This window comes from Solanum dulcamara, chromosome 1 (assembly GCF_947179165.1).
Source record: "Solanum dulcamara chromosome 1, daSolDulc1.2, whole genome shotgun sequence".
Classification (NCBI taxonomy): Eukaryota; Viridiplantae; Streptophyta; class Magnoliopsida; order Solanales; family Solanaceae; genus Solanum; species Solanum dulcamara.
The window spans coordinates 6,754,943-6,772,756 of NC_077237.1; the positions used below are offsets into that span (position 1 = coordinate 6,754,943).

General features: G+C 32.5%; 2 protein-coding genes and 1 long non-coding RNA gene across 3 annotated transcripts; 2 read left to right on the top strand and 1 right to left on the bottom strand.

The window, feature by feature from the left end:
* The first annotated feature begins 1,526 nt into the window (after window positions 1–1,526).
* LOC129886587 (ferredoxin, root R-B2-like) lies at window positions 1,527–3,726 on the top strand. The gene is made up of 2 exons (XM_055961346.1): window positions 1,527–1,652; window positions 3,057–3,726. Exon 2 carries the CDS (start codon window positions 3,065–3,067, stop codon window positions 3,515–3,517), a length of 453 nt encoding a protein of 150 aa, XP_055817321.1. The 5' UTR covers window positions 1,527–1,652; window positions 3,057–3,064; the 3' UTR covers window positions 3,518–3,726.
* Window positions 3,727–9,115: 5,389 nt separating this feature from the next.
* Window positions 9,116–10,051, bottom strand: LOC129886595 (uncharacterized). The gene has a single exon (XM_055961357.1). The coding sequence runs from the start codon at window positions 9,935–9,937 to the stop codon at window positions 9,311–9,313; it is 627 nt and encodes a 208-aa protein (XP_055817332.1). The 5' UTR covers window positions 9,938–10,051; the 3' UTR covers window positions 9,116–9,310.
* A 1,378-nt stretch (window positions 10,052–11,429) lies between these two features.
* Window positions 11,430–12,630, top strand: LOC129886603 (uncharacterized). The gene is made up of 5 exons (XR_008766229.1): window positions 11,430–11,532; window positions 11,661–11,977; window positions 12,115–12,214; window positions 12,317–12,350; window positions 12,438–12,630. It is a non-coding gene; the product is annotated as an uncharacterized LOC129886603 (long non-coding RNA).
* The last annotated feature ends 5,184 nt before the right edge of the window (window positions 12,631–17,814 follow it).

The window sequence follows — 17,814 nt, forward strand, 5'->3', positions numbered from 1 at the left end:
TAAACTACTTTTACCTTATAAGATGTTTTAGGTAAGCTAAGAGCTCGTTTGGATTGGGTTATAAGTTCAGCTGTTTTTTAAAAAAAAAATTGTGTTTGACTGGCCAAATTAAAACTATTTTATGCTTAAAATAAGTCCAAAAAAATAATTAGAGATGTTTGACTTAACTCATTTAAAACAACTTATAGACTGAAAGTAATTTATAAGCTGTTTTCGATAAGTTAAGTCAAATAAATACTAAATCAAACGGGCTTTAAGGCCCGTTTGATCTTTGAATTTGGACAGATAGAGATGTGACTGTCAATATGAATCATCTCAGTCCATCCAAACTAGTTCATACTGATTTTGAACTTTAACAGATTAGGTCGCATGACCCATTATTTTGGTGGGCCAAAAAATGTCAAGTCCAATCCACTATTATATGGACTGTGGGCTGCTTCGGACCAGCACACATTTTGATTTTTTTAAATTTAAATATGTTAACATAAATATCTACAAAAATGTTAATAAAGATATTAATAAATAAACTAAACGGTTAATGAGTAACAATATAACTAGCTAAATATGAACACTAACTTGTAATATTTATATATAATGATTTAAATAGATTTTGAGTTTGGATTCTTTCTGTTATTTACTTATTTTAAGTATTTTATCTTAAATTTATTTGTTAATTATTTTTAATTTGGCTCATGGGTCAATTCAATCCACATTGCTCAAGCTCTATGGGCTAGCAGACTTATTCGGCCCAGGCTAAAGGCTCTGTTCTTAAATGGATTGCTTAAATGTACAATAGAAAATTCTTGATGCATTGATTAGATGTACAATAGAATGAAGAGTGTAGAAACTACATATCCTTCCACAACATCTCCTGTCTTTGTCTGCATACAATGTATCTTGTTCTAGTTGACTCATGAACCTTACTTACCAACTTGGCTGCGTCCACCTCTTTTAATTATTTTATTATTACTATATTATATTCCACAATTTTATATAGTATATAGTTTTATGTATAATTTCTGCTTCATTGTCTACAATAGTATATATTTCCCCATCACAAAAGAATATACTAACAAGTTTTAAATACTTCATTTTAAGTGTTTGTAGAGGTACTATAAATTACATTTTTATAATAAAAACATAAAATTCATATATGAGAAGCTGAATTAATAGTACTATTTAGTTAGTAACTTTTTGATTCTCCATTAATTATTTCTCCCAAATTTATAATTAGTATATGTATAAGTTATGAAGAAATTTATATATTATTTTATACGATATAAAAGATAGAATAATTAGTTTATAAATAACTAAATTGTACATAAAATAATACAACAAATCTTTATATTATTAATATTTACATAATTCTAATCAGCTACTCAATGAACTGAGTATTTAAGTTATATGAAAAGCTGAATTAATAGACAGAACCTAAATATGTCCTTATAGAGGGTTGAAAGGACAAGGAAATAGAGTCATGCCAAGGGCATGTATGTATCCTAATTGCTTTTCCCCTCTGATTAATTTTCTATATAAAGCACCATACTATGACAAATATTTTGTGAGCACAGTGTATAGCACTATTTATTTGGTCTGATATTAATTAAGTTCTACCATTTTTTACAAGTTCAGAATTCAGATCTTCTACTTCAGTAAGTTACAACCTTCTCCATATATATATATATATATATATTTATAGTACTGTTTATTTTTATTACTTGGAGTTATTTGTTTCTCAAAAGAAATTATTGGTTTGATTGAATGTTTAGATTGATCAGATTAAGAGCCCATTTGGATTGGCTTTAAGTTGGTCAGCCCCTTTTTAGCTTTTAAACGTGTTTGTTTAATGCTAACTTTAAGTCATAAAATTCTTAAAGTCAATCAAAAATGAAAAGTTAGAATTTCTAACTTTTTTTCTCTAAGTGCTTAAAGCTATTTTGTTTGACCATGGAAATTACTTTTATATCCCTTATATTTTAACTAAATTCTCAAACTGTCTTTTTTATTCTTTTAACCCTAAAATGCAAACACTTATTTTCAACATAAGCACTTTTATCCAAACACTCAACTGCTTATTTATAAAAATAACTTTCAGCACTTCAAAGTTCTAAAAGTATTTCATATATAAAATTTACTTTTTTTAAGCCCATCCAAATGGGCTCTAAGATTTATGTAGTTGATTCCAACTTATTTAGTACTGAGACATAGTGATTGTTGTTGGTGAAAAGTAGAATAGTCATTAAATTGAAATTGGTCAGATTCCTACTAGCAAAGGTTTGTTCTTTGAACATACTTATATTTTCAGTATTGTTCTTTGAACATACTTACATTTTCAGTACAAAGAACGTTATACTCGGTGCAAAATGAGTTCGTTGGTGAGTCTGGCTCGAACTCTTAAAAATATGTGTCAAATTTGAATTCTTCAAAAATACTATATTTTTCAACGATTAGTCATAGTGGGACAACATTTTTGATGAGTCCGAGTAATACATAGTCACTGGAGCACTATGTCGTTGTTGTTTTTTGATAAAAACAAGAGTCCAAATGAAGATTCCTAGAGAAAGAATAATGGCATAATGGAATGCTTTGTATATGTGTGTCACTTTGAGTATGCATGAGAGTAGAGCAAATTTAGTAGCATATTGATCTAAGTACTTCCAAAGAATGCAAAAGGTGGATTTACTTATATATTTCCGATGCACATGTTGATGCGAAAATTTGAAGTTTATGAATCCTGAAGTAATAGAATAAGACGCAACAAAGGAGCAATTTCTAGCTAATGACAAATTCCATCATTATGATTGAGTTGTGAAAATTTTTGTATAGGTATCCTACATTTGAACTGTATTCTTTCTGGTTAAAGAATCTGCTTTTAAGTTGCTCTGTAACAATTAGGAGTCTCTCTGGAAAAAAATACAGGGTTTTGCTTCTGGTAGCAACATGTTTGGTTCCGCTTATAGGGTCAAATCAATGTCTTCTGAGAAGAAAGATGGGAACATCTCATGTTTGTTTTAGCGCGAATTAGGTTTTGATTGATCGTGTTATGTATCTCTCAGGTATAAACATGTCGAGTATAAGTATCTCTTCGTCTTCCTTGATCAAGGTTGCACCATCAATAAGATCATCCGCCTTTACCAAACCGCGATCCTCATTGTGTTCTATTAAGGGAATTTCGAAAGCATTTGGCTTAAAGTCTTCGTCCTCGTTCAAAGTCAGTGCAATGGCAGCATACAAGGTGAAACTAATAGGCCCTGATGGTAAAGAGAACGAAATTGAAGTGTCCGATGATCAATACATCCTCGATGCAGCAGAGGAAGCTGGTTTGGAGCTGCCTTACTCGTGCAGGGCTGGTTCGTGTTGCACTTGTGCAGGACAGTTAGTTTCTGGTTCAGTTGATCAATCTGAAGGTGCATTCCTTGACGATGATCAGATGCAGAAAGGTTACTTACTGACCTGCATTTCGTACCCGAAATCAGACTCTGTGATTTACACACACAAGGAGGAAGAAGTTCATTGAGTTTTTGTTTAATGTGTTAACTCATTCTGTGTTGTTTTTTAAGGCAATTGAAGAGTGTTAGAAAAACTTGTCCCAGAAAAGGGAAATAGGAAAATAAGAAACAGAGTTGTTCTGTACTGTCCACTAGTATTGCTTTCTTGAAAATGTGTCATTACTTTAATGAATTCAAATTCATAAAATAATTTGGATGATATTTCAAATTATTTAAGTTCAGTAAATATAGATTTACTAAAGAGTTCAATTTAATCATGCTTGTCCATTCGATTGAGCTTCAAATGATGAACTCGTTTTATAAGCCTAAGATTCATTGAATATTATTTTATCCTAGAGATTCAAATTTGTGCTATGTGACAAGGCTACGTCAAATAAAGAAGGCAACAGGATCAGACGAGTAGACTTCCTCTTTCGATTTATGGAATGTGATCTGAGATACGAGGGGAGTTTGCGTGTCTCAGTAGGAAAGATATCACCGGAGTATAGCACAATATCGCCTTTTCTTGCTGCCATGGGTCGACCTGTGAACAAGGTAAACCCAATGGGAACCATGACGTGACATACTTTTTAAAACTAAAGGCCAAAGAAAATGTATTGTAAGTGTTTGACATGTTTTGACCAATCAAATATGATACTGTTATTGCTTTAATACGATTAGTTGATAATTCAAGTCAACTAATCAATTTTTTTATTTTTTTTTTAAAAAGGAAGAGTTTGTTCTCCTCACAATTTTTTGCTCTCATGACATGAATAAAAGTCTTTATAACTTGAAAAGGAGACCAAAATAAGGTCTTTATAACTTAAAAAGGAGACCAAAATTCATTACAAGAAGCGAAAGCGAGCTCGTGGCTCAAACAACATTAAATTTTATATAAGCTATAAATATTCAAGCACTAAAATAATTAAATTCACGTTCAAGATCAAACATCTAATTTCAAGCTCAAGAACGAAGAACAAACTTATTTGACCATATAAAATCTATCCACGTGTATTTAAATCTAAGATAATAATTGATATTATTACTTTAAAAAATTTGAGTAGAATTTACTTGAAATGAATTTGTCATTTATATTTTTATGTTTCACTCATAATAGCATGCTGATGATGCTTATAACTTTTCAATGTTATTCTATCAATGTTAGAATTAATGTATTAATTATTTATATAAAATTAATTTAATATTTTTAAAACTAAATCCTAATATTATCTACCATTGTTAAGTTATACAAATTACAAAAGAATAAAATCAACAACATATTGTTAAAAAGGGCTAATCGAACAAAAAAAATTCATAAAATAAAAGAAGAGACTTATAGTAAATCAAAAGAATAGAAGATGAACTTTTTTTTCATCTTTCATACTTTTTCCTGCACTAAAAATAGTTTATCTTTATGTGGTATATATTAATATAATTATGTTTTTTTTTTAAAATTGGTCATTGAAATTTATTTTTATGCATTTTTATTTTATCAAATTATATTTGATTAAATGAATATCGTCTTATTTTTCAGGATTGAACAACAGATAAAGAGGTTGCAATATGCTTTGCAAATTATGTTTGCATTTTAGTTCAAAGTAGAGTCATTATTTTTAATAGTAGGTTCAAATTTGGTCTATGAATTTAAAATTTAATTAATTAGAACAAATATCAATCTAGCATTCGCCACATATGCTATTAATGTTCATTATACGGAGAAAAAGAAATTTATTGAATAATATTTGGTGTCTTAGAAGAACATATCCTGTTGCACATAGATTAGGGCAAACTTTTATTAACATCAAGTGTTTATATAAAATTAAAATATTATATATGATTTTACACATGCATTTCTATTACTCAATAATAATTCATATTAGATATTTTTAAATTAATAAATTATTACATTTTAAAATATCCGTGCAACGCGCGGGTACGTAAACTAGTGCATTTCTAATAAAAGAATCAAATAAATTATAAAAATTGTAATATTCACTATATTTGAATGAAATACTGCATTTTTTATAATATTTTTTAGTTCTTGACGCGAAATTTTTTGGTAAGCTCCCCTTGATTGATTGGAACCTTTTCAAAACGTTATGGTCTTCGACAGGGAGGCTGCACTCTAGGAGGCTAGGAAGGCTCGCTAGATCAGCATCCAGACCAAGAATGAATATGGATATTTTAACTTAAAAGATTTTCCTGATAACTTGTCAAAATAGAGGTTGAAAAGAATGCACAAATTCTATTCAATGTTACCAAAAATTTCATATGTTATAATGTGAAATGAACTTCAAGAACTGAAGATATATTGGTCATGTTTTCATGAAAAAAATATTTAATTAGACAAACATCCCTATTATATCTACTAAATTCGACAATACTTTAAAATAATTACATAATTTCTTTTTCTTTCTCCTCCCCTTTTTCTCACTCGCTCTCTCCCTCTCTCCCTCTTTCTCTCACTCTCTCCCTTTCCCTCTCAAACTCTCTCCTCTTTCTGTTATGTAATGATATCAAATAGTCATTGAAGGACAACTAGTTAAAGCATAATTACACTAGACATATGTATCTATGCACAAATACATGAATCCGGAAAATAATATATTTATTTACGTCTTTTTTAAGCATGTATCTATGCATAAATACACTGAATACACCACAAATTTCATACCAGATAGATGTATTTATGCACAAATACACTAGATATATACATCAGTACCCGCTTGGAACCAATATGTACCTGTGCACGAATACACTGTATACATCAATTCATTTTTACGATGGATATATGAAACTGATAATGGATACATCAGGTGAAATTGATATATACAAATTTACGGGATATATCTCGTTCAGATAATTCCGAAGAAAGACCGTTGGCAGCAGATAGAGAGAATTGTGCATATTTGATATAGGAAAAGTTGTTCTTTTTTACTTATGAGTTGAAACCAAAGAAATTTTGGGCTCTATGTGGCCCATCATTTTTTTTTTCTATAAAAAAGCAAGCTGGAAGGAAAAGAAGAAAAGTAAGGATTTTGAGCTTGATTTCTGGTGATAATATTAAAATTTTGGTCCTTGCTTTTAAGGTGACATGGGATTGGTCAATGATATTTTGAGGTTTTAAACTTCATAAATTTATTTTGACATGGGAAAAGTCCAAATTCTAATCCCTTTTTGGTTGTCAAAAAACTGAAAAATTCTCTAATCAAAGGGTGGCTTAGTCAATATGCATTCAAATTGTAGTTGAATGATGAAATTGAGATGTGCTTCTTTTAATAATATTGGTAACTTGTTTTCCAAAATGTTTAGGAATTGATTTTTCAATGATGATTTTGAAGGATAAATAGTAACACAAAATTTTAATTTTTTTTTTCTTCTTTTCAAAAATTTATGGTGAGATATATATAATATTAGATTGATTTTAATTTAATTTAATAAAAATTAGTTCAAATTAATTTTTGAAAATGAAATATGACAAATGATATGAAATCGAGGGAGCAGAATGATTAATGAGTACAAGCAACTTCTGTTATTCTTGTAGGATCATTTCTATTTTTCTAGAAGCTTTCCAGGTTTATTTTTACAATCATTTATATTTACACGTTTAGTTTTACAATCATACTATTTTAATTATAGTCAAACCTAACATTATTATCGTTTCTCATATTCAACATTGGCTATTTTTGCACTAACAACCTATACAAATATAATATTGTTTTTAATATTAAGAGGGCGGGAAGTGGAAAAGTCATTATAAAACAATTCGTATTAAAGAAGTGGATTATCCTCTATCTCAAAATGATGAATAGTAAATTCTAAATTCTAAATTTAAAATTCAAAATTCAAACAGCTTGAATTTGAAATATATTATTCACAAAATTCAAAATAGCTTGAATTTACAATGTGTCTTATATATACATGGCTTTTGTTTATCTATCTGATCATAAGAGGCCTCGTTGTCATCTTTTATGTATCTATGCCACTTACGACGGCGATAACAATATAATCCCACAATTAAAATTTAAAGAAATTGATACGTATGTAATAAATTAATTTAGTAGGACCTTCGGCTCAAGTAATATAAATCAAAAATAATGTGAAAAAAATACAAAGTAAAATTAAAAATCATGCCAAAAATAATGAAAAGAATTTATTAGCAATCGTAAATAATACGATAATCAAGACATATGAAATAATATGTAATAAAAAAATGAAAAATAAGATAGGGACATGCCACCGATTATTTTCCACTATTGAAAAATAATTTGATCTCACTGATACGACTGTAACTAAATAGGGGTATATTTCATCTTTCTTATCAACCACCTAGACATATATAATACTGTTTTTTTAATATTAAATTTATTAAATTGTAGAAAATTCATGTATCGAATAATTAGTATAAACAAGTGGATTATCCTCTTTCTCAATCTAATGAATACCAAGCATTACTTTAAATTTTTTAAGAGGACCTTTAAAAATATCAAAAATTTGAAAGGTAATTAAGTTTCTTAGCTATAGTTTGCTTAATTACATATTATACTATAGTTTTAGTTGTTATGCACATTTCTATTGGTATATCTCGCTGCATTATACAAATTGGATTTTTAGAAAAATTGTATATACAAATACAAATTTGTTTTAAAGATTAGTATATGAGCCCCTAAATTCGCTTTGTATGTATTAAACCTTAAGAGATTAGTATATGTGCCTCCATAGATTTTTATATGAGCTCCAAAATATATAAATACCAAAGAAAATATAAATCTACTTTAGAGATTTGTATATTCACCTCCAGATTTGTATAATAGTAAATTTTATTAAACTGTAGTCAATTTGCATAATTTTTTTAATCTTATAGCTATATTAAATAATATACTAGTAATGTTTGCCAATTTGCATAATTTTCCCATTTTTGAAACTATAAAATTTGACCCATAAATTTATATTTTATAAATAATATTATTTTAAATTTTGAAAGAAAAAAGCTTGTACTCGGCGTGAAGAGATTGCATGTACCATGTAAAAAGATTATATTATGGAATAATTAACTAGTTACTACTATTATTGACTAGTAAATTTTATAAAATTATGTGTATTTAAATGTTTGTAATCACAAACATTTATTTATAAAATGAATTATGAAAATATGTGATTTATCAATGCGGCAACTTATGATACTCTGATATCTTGTTTATGAACTACTATATGATTTGCTCATTTGGTAAAATGCTAAAATTGTATTGGAGAAAGTTTGATAGTTTTCATAACTTATGGGCAATGGCGCAGCAGTATTTTGATTTTAAAAGGGTTTTAAATTTGAAGAAGTAGACACATGAACTAATTGAAAGGGGTTTGACACATACTATATATACATAAATATTATTTTAACCATATGTAAATAGTATAATTTTCTACCTAAAGAGGTTCGAATGAACCTTGACCATAAGGTGGCTCCGCCACTACTTGTGGGTGGGGTTTTTATGTTTATGAAAAAAATACAACTTAAAAATTCAAATTACATGTTCAAAAAACACTTCAATTTCATATTATTTTAATTTTAAATCATAATTTCATATTGGATGTCCAAATTAACCCTAAAATTCAATATGCAAAACGACTGTAAATTGAATATATATATATATATATATTTCATAAAATTTAAAGAATTGAGAAAATATCAAAATGGTGGGACCCGTATAACTTTTTTCTAGTATTTGTAGTGGACCTATTGGGCTTTATAGGCCTCAAATCACGGCCTAACGAGACAACAAATTGAGCCCACTAAGCTTACGTGTAAAGCCCAATAAGTTGCCGCTCTATGACTTTGACCGGCTACTAGTCTCCAACCGCTTCACGCCAACCGAACCGTCCGGTTCAACATTTACATTGGCCACACTTTTTGCTCTCGGCCGGATCTTAAAAATAGCCCTTAACTTTTTCCAAAACCCGGTTCTAACACCTCTGTCTTTCTTTGACCTAACTCTTCCAGTACAAGAAACTTTAGGTGAACCCGGCTCACTCACATTTGTTGCTCCCTTTCTACCCGGTTCAGACCGGCTTCGGAATAAACGTGTCGGTACCTTATTCTGCCGGAGATTTCCATCGGCCAAGCTAGTTTTATGAGACTTAGGAAGAGCAAAAAGAGAAGAAGATTTATGATTTTTATGATGATGGTTTAACGTCGAGGCGAAAGGACGATGAGTGAATGATTTCGAATGATGATCATTTGACTTTCCAAAAAAACCTAGCTTCATCGATCTCTTACGTTGTATGGTTGCATTTTCATCGAACCAATCTTGTTCCGAGTCCTTAGGGATCCAAAAAGACTCCGGAGGTAGATCTAGGAAGGTCTCCGGAGATTTTCTAACATGTTCATTGTCGGGAAATAGGATTTGATGATCAATACCTGCACGGACCTCATCTAGATGAGATTGTTGAGACATAGTTTGTTTCAAATTTCAATTTGAATTTGATGAATATAGTCAGAGAAGAAGAATAAAAAGAAGAAAAATGTGAATGTGTTAAAAGAGAAGAAGATCAAGGGCATATGGGTCATGTTTTCCCACATGATATATAGTGTCAATAATTGAAACAATTGTTTTGTAAATGACAAACGAATCACGTTGCAAGACCAAATTGTATTTTGGCAGCACTTGTAAATATTTTCCCTCCCGTAATTAATCTTTTTAATATTATTTTTTTTTTGTCGAAAGTGACATATTTGTTACCATGCATATAGTAGTTATACGTGAATATGTAAGTTGGCTACTTATTTTTACAAAAGATAAAACTAAATTCAGTCGAACGCAGTAGATTTAGTCCAAATTTTATATATATCTTAAAAATCTGTTGTATATGTATAAATTATTAAATTAAGACTTTATATATCTTAAATTCAAATAATTGGAATTCAGAAATCATAAGTTTTAAATTTTGATTTCGTCTCTTGATGAAATATATATAGAGGCATTAAAATTTAAAGAAATCAAAGATTGTGAACTAAATATAAGTATAGGAAGAACAGCTTGTCGTATATTCGATGATCGTAGTGAGCGGTATGTCCTTTTCCCAAAATGTAAACATAAAAAGTTGCTAAATTCAAAGGTCTGTGAGCTTGTTTGAGCTCACTTCCTTCTTGAATCTGAGAAGGAAGAAGAAAGGAAGAAGAAACTAGAGAGAAGGAAGAGAAGATTAGAATAGAGAGAGAAAGAGAGTTCACATTTTTCAGCATCTGCAAAATGCCTTAACTAATGTTTACATATACCAAATTAGTTGTCTAACTGACTAACTAATTTGGTTAGTTATTTCTAACCATATAGTAGGTAAAATGACTACACTACCCTTGATTCTAACTAATACTTCTAACTTCTTTTTTCATCTCAACACTCCCCTTCAAGCTAGGAGGTGCAAAAATGTTTAAAACTCCTAGCTTGGATAAAAGGTACTCATGTTGAGCCCTGGGCAGTCCCTTTGTCAACAGATCAGCTGGTTGTTCTTGGGTTGACAGGTAGTCGATTTTGATCATGCCTTGCTGCAACCTCTCTCTAATGAAGTGGCAATCTATCTCGATATGTTTTGTTCTTTCGTGATACACAGGATTGGCAGCAATTTGGATAGCTGCTTTGCTGTCACTATATATCTGCACTGGTACCTTCATTTCAGCATCAACTTCTTTCAACATTCCCAGCAGCCACACAAGTTCTGAAACAGTAGAGGCCATACTTCTATATTCAGCTTCAGCTGAACTTCTGGACACTGTGGTTTGTTTCTTGGCTTTCCATGAAATAAGAGATTTTCCCATCTTGATTAAGTAGCCTGTGACTGATTTCCTGGTGAGTGCATAGGCTGCCCAGTCTGCATCACAGAATGCTGTGATTTGATTATTTGATTTACTTGACAGTAGTATACCTTGTCCAGGTTGTCTTTTCAGATACTTAACTACTCTTAGAGCTGCATCCATGTGAGATTTCTTTGGCTGATTTAGGAACTGACTTAATGTTTGGGTGCTGAAGGCTATATCTGGCCTTGTCATGTTGAGGTATAGAAGTTTACCTATAAGTTTTTGATAGGCTGCCTGTTCTATTAGAGGATCTTGTGACTCTTCCTGCTTTTGGTTTACATGCTCATCATAAAGCTTTGATGTAAGCTTAATGTTGGCATCTATAGGTGTTCCTGCTGGCTTGGCTGCAGTCATCCCTACTTCTGCTATCAGATCAAGTGTATACTTCCTCTGATGCATAAGTATTCCTGCTTTGGATCTTGAAAATTCAATCCCCAAGAAGTATTTGAGCTCCCCTAAGTCCTTCATCTTGAATGCACTTTGTAGAGCTTTCTTTGTCTCTTCTATCAACTTTAGGCTGCTACCTGTGACCAACATGTCATCTACATACACAAGCACAATTACAATACCTTCTGCTGACTTGTTGATGAACAAGGAGTAATCATATTGGCTTTGTTTGAACTTGAGGGATGTAAGAGCTTCAGTAAGTTTGTGGTTCCACTGCCTTGGAGCTTGTTTGAGCCCATAAAGGGACTTTGTTAGTCTACATACCTTCTCCCCTTGACTGACAAATCCCTGGGGTAGCTGCATATATATTTCATCCTCTAGGTCTCCATGTAGGAATGCATTGAAGACATCTAATTGATGAATGGGCCAATTTTTGGATGCTGCAGTGGAAAGAATGGCCCTGACAGTCACCATCTTCACAACAGGGGAAAAGGTTTCTTTGTAATCAATTCCCTCTTGTTGACTGTATCCTTTAGCTACTAGTCTTGCTTTGTACCTCTCAATTTCACCTGTTGATTTGTATTTAACTTTGTAGATCCATCTGCAACCAATGGGCTTCTTCCCTGCAGGTAAGGAAGTAATTACCCAGGTATTGTTGCATTCCAATGCTTGAATCTCTGCCTTCATGGCTTCAATCCATTTGGGATCTTTGATAGCTTCAGCATAGCTGGAAGGTTCTATCACAGAGGAAGCTGCTGCAATAAAATGTTGATGAGAAGGTGAGAGGTGAGAGTAGCTTACATAGTTGGACAGAGGATATTGGACATCCTGATTAACATTCAAGGAGACAAAATCCTTCATCCATGTGGGAGGATGTTTAGACCTGGCAGATTTTCTAGTGAGAGGAGGATCAGGCATATCAGTCTCAATCACATCTGTAAGTGTTTGTATAGGCACATAGCTTTGCTTATCACCACCTGGATGCACACATGAAGCCTCTTCTGATAATACAGAAGGAGAAGCACCTGAGAGTATGAAGGGAGACAGAGAAAGCTGTGTAGCTGTCTCACCTATGTCTTGCAGGTTATCCACAAACAGCTGCTGAGTTGCACAATCATCAGCCTTGGTAAAAGGAAATATATTTTCTCTAAAGGAAACATCCCTGCTAACAAAGAATGTGCTATTATGCAGGTCAAACAGAATATAGCCTTTCTGCACTTCTGAGTAACCCATGTGCACAGTTGATCTTGATCTGGGGTTGAGTTTGTCATGTTCAGTGAGGTTCTTTGCAAGAGCTAAACAGCCAATTGTTCTCAAATGAGATATGTCTGGTTTGCTGCCATACAATCTTTCATAAGGAGTGTGAAAGTTAAGGACACTACTAGGAAGTCTGTTAATGAGGTAGGCAACAGCTAGCACACAGTGACCCCAATACCTGATAGGTATTTTTGCTTGAAATCTGAGGGCTCTGGTGACTTCTAGTAGGTGTCTATGTTTCCTCTCAGCCACACCATTTTGTTGAGGTGTGTATGGACAAGATCTTTGATGTATAATACCCAATGCTTTGAACATACCATCACATACTGAGTTAACAAACTCAGTACCATTATCAGACCTTAGGACTTTGACCACCTTGCCAAACTGATTTTTTGTATACTGCAGGAACAATTTAAGAGACACACATACATCTGATTTGTGTTTGAGTAAAAATAGCCAAGTCATTCGTGAAAAATCATCAACAATTGTAAGAAAGTACTTGTTTCCATCAAAGGTAGCAGTATTATAAGGTCCCCAAAGGTCAACATGTATCAACTCAAAACAGCTACTACTTTTGATGATGCTAGAAGGAAATACAGGTCTAGTTTGTTTTGCAAAGGGACACACCAAGCAGTCTGACACCTTACACTTACTAACTTTATTCATAGTAAACATCTTTGACAGTACAATTGAAGATGCATGTCCTAGCCTTTTATGCCATAGCTCCATATCTAACTCCTTGTCTGTTGGATGAGCAGCATCAACATAGTGTGCAGAATTCGTAGTCTGACTGGTATCACCTTGAGTTAATTGACTCCATAGCAAATACAAGCCTCCCTCTTCTCTACCAACTTCCTTCACCTTCCCAGTGTAAAGCTCCTGGAAAACACAGAAATCAGGGAAGAAGGAGACTGAACAGCCTAATTCCTTGGTTATTTGGCTAACAGACATTAAGTTATACTTGAACTCTGGAATATGAAACACATTTGTGATCAGACTTTTAGATGGTAAACTACAAGAACCAACATGAGTTACTTGAGTGGTACCACCATTTGGTAAACACACATCCTTAGGAGTGTCAAGCTTATGTACAGACTTCTTTAGCAGCATCTCCAGCTTAGACACCATATGATTTGTGGCACCTGTATCCACAATCCACACATCACTATTTTCAGTCACAAATAAGGCCTTACCTGCATTATTTGCCTTATTGCACTCAGGTGCATTGGCTCTTGGACAAGATTGTTGGTTCATCATCATAAGAATTTGCTCATACTGATCCTTTGTGAATGTACACCCTTGAAGTAGTTGTTTGACCTCTCTCTCAGCTGTCTTGTTGGGAGTAGTTGTTGTTAGTTTGTCTGCAGTGTGTTGTACTGTACTACTTCTGCCCCACAGTGGTTCATCAGCCACATTTGTGTTTAGACCATAAGAAAAGTTAGCCTGACCTGACTGCTGAGATTGACTAGTGAGACTATTAGTATCAGTATGAACCATGTTTGCATTCTGAACTCTCCTTTTTGACTTGAAATCTGGGGGATATCCCACCACCTTGTAGCAGGACTCTTTTGTGTGGCCTCTACATTTACAGAAATCACAGATTAAGGAGGTATTCTTCTTGAACCTATTGCCAATGCCTGAACTATTTCCAGCTCTGGAGTACATAGCTACTGACTCTGAATTTGATGCATATAGTCCCAAATTATTGATGCCTGTAACCACAGCCTTTTGACTCTCATCTCCTACTATCATAGCATATGCTTGATTGATATTAGGCAAAGGATCTATCATGAGAATTTGACTCCTAGCTTGATGATATGTGTCATTCAGTCCCATTAGAAACTGATATAGCTTTTGTCTGTTCATGTGAGCTACAAAACCTCTGGATTTCTCACAATTGCAACACGGTGAGGGCACCAACACTTCAAACTCATCCCACAATGCTTTCAGCTTAGTATAATATGTTGATACAGAAACTGTTCCTTGTTGCAAAGTGGCTATCTCCTTATGTAGACTATAAGTTCTTGACCCATCAACTCTGTCAAATCTCTCTTGCAGGTCAGTCCACACACTCGATGCATTTGAAGCAAATGCAATTCCACTCAGCAAACTCTTCGAAACTGAATTCATAAGCCATGACAGCACAATTGCATTTACTCTTTCCCACTGGCCCCATAGTTCTTCACCATACATTTCTTTTCTGCACGTTCCATCCACAAGCCCTAATTTATTTCGACCTAGTAGGGCTAATTTGATTGACCGATTCCACAGAGTATAGTTTTCAATACCTTGCAACTGGAACGATATGATGCTAATACCACTCACATCCGTAGGGCTAAGGAATAAGGGATGATTATAGTCAATACCTTGTCCATTGTTCCCTGCTGAGCTTGCTGAACTTGGTATGCCCACTCGTTGAGTTGAACCAGTAGCTTCGCCTGTCATTTCTTCAAGTTTTGAGCTTTTTGTTGCGGAAATTAGTGTTGATTACAGTTTGTGCTTCGACGAAGCTTAGATCTGTAAACACAAGATCGACACTTGACTGACTCTTTGACTCTGAGCTTTGAGTCTTTGAATCAGCTGTTCGAGCCTTTGTTGCAGTGATCACTGCTCTGATACCATGAGCTTGTTTGAGCTCACTTCCTTCTTGAATCTGAGAAGGAAGAAGAAAGGAAGAAGAAACTAGAGAGAAGGAAGAGAAGATTAGAATAGAGAGAGAAAGAGAGTTCACATTTTTCAGCATCCGCAAAATGCCTTAACTAATGTTTACATATACCAAATTAGTTGTCTAACTGACTAACTAATTTGGTTAGTTATTTCTAACCATATAGTAGGTAAAATGACCACACTACCCTTGATTCTAACTAATACTTCTAACTTCTTTTTTCATCTCAACAGTCTGTCATCAGCAAATTTCCATACTCGATATTTTCATCAAATCATACTAATTATATATTATAGTTTAAGTTAAAATAGAGGGGGGGGGGGAGATACTAATTAATTAGAATTAAATGATAAAAAATTATGTGCAAATACATATTACTTTTTCAGTTTAATTTATGTCATAATTTGACCGGTTAAAAAAATAATGAAGACTTTTGAATGTTTGTGATCTTAAATTAAAAGATAGATATATTATATCAAAGTGTCATTCAAAATTGTGGTCTTAAATAAGCTATGTGAAATATATGCATTATAGAGTTACTAAATATAGAATTTAATGTTCTTTTAGAAATATGTTACAAAAAATATAAGATACGTAAATCGAAACCGAGTAAGTATATAATTTATGAATTTACCGGTTTAATGCAAAAGACATAGGGAATTTGCTGCAGGCTAAACTTTTTGTTGCTGTTAGTAGGAGTTTGAACCTAACTTGAGTGATATTTGAAGAAAATATTTGAAATTAAAATTAAAATTAAAAAAATAGTATTTAGAAGTAAAGTTATATTTAGACATATAATTTACTAAAAAAATGATTGAGGTTTTATAGAAAAAAAAATTCACTTGAAAAAACTTTAGTAGAACTCTACCTATCAAATCCATGTTTGCATTATTAAAGGATATGATACAGTAAATGAGCTAGTAGACAAAGTTATTGTTCACTTAATTAAAATTTTTGATTTCAAACTTTAAATATGAAAAAAAAAATCTTAATAAATAGCGTTATTCTCAAATGAATTTTACCTAAAGCAAATATGAATTAATCAAGCTTTAATACAAATACCACGGAATATCAAGGGGAAACAAGAAAATATCCTTGATGGCTTTTCGTACTAAAGATCCACTAATCTGAGACCAAAGTTGCATCATTAGCAGTGGTCGATATATATTATTATAGTTGTCCATCATACTTATTAAAAATAGATGATTCACAATAGTTTTTAATTTATTATTTTAATTTAAAAAATTAAAATATAATTAATTATTATTAATTTTCACCTTTAATTTATTTCACAAAATATGAAGAGAGATTAACATGATGAAAATGACAGTAATATTAAATTGGCATAAGAAAATATATAAAAATAATTTAGTGTCACGATCCAAAACAGGTCGTGAGTGGCATCTGCACTAACTCTCCGGTGACAGAATCAAAATTACACCCCAAACTAGTATCCTAACACAAAAGTAAGCATGAAAGATGTGGCAACAACTTTTATATAAATTTTAAGCCGAGTCCCCATAGACTCAAAAATTTAATTCAACACAAGCATAATAGTGAACGAATCATGCGGAAGTCAACCTCCCAAAACCTGAAAGTCATTATACCAAAATGCTTCTAAAGAACAAGTCTAAGAGTACAAGGATGCAACCCCAAAACAATAATGCAAAGTTAAGTCCTAAAGGTCCAAGTACGAAAAGAATGAACTGCGATCCTAGAAGAACCCATGGTATCCTGAAAAAGCCGGCTCACCCCTGAATTCTGATGCAGTCAGTGGTCTCCTAACTGAAGTCTGTCAGCAGCCGCCTGAAGATGTCCTGTACTCAACAAGTAAAGAACAAGTGTAGTATGAGTACACATTATCAACGGTGTACTGCAAGGATCACGCGGCCAATCCAGTCAATGAAACATATGCAAGAAACTATAAAGTAGTAAAAACAGGCATGTATGAAATACATTACCAATTAGCAAGTTCATAAGCATGATTCAGTTCACAATGTCATTCTCAACAACAACCAACAGTAGTCCTCTCATTGGACTCATACCCAAACAATAGTTGTGTTTGAATGTTGCTCCCAATCCCTATATATATGTATAGGTATCAGAATGTGACACCCGATCCCTATAAGTACATGTATATGAGTCGAAATATCACATTCGATCCTTACAAG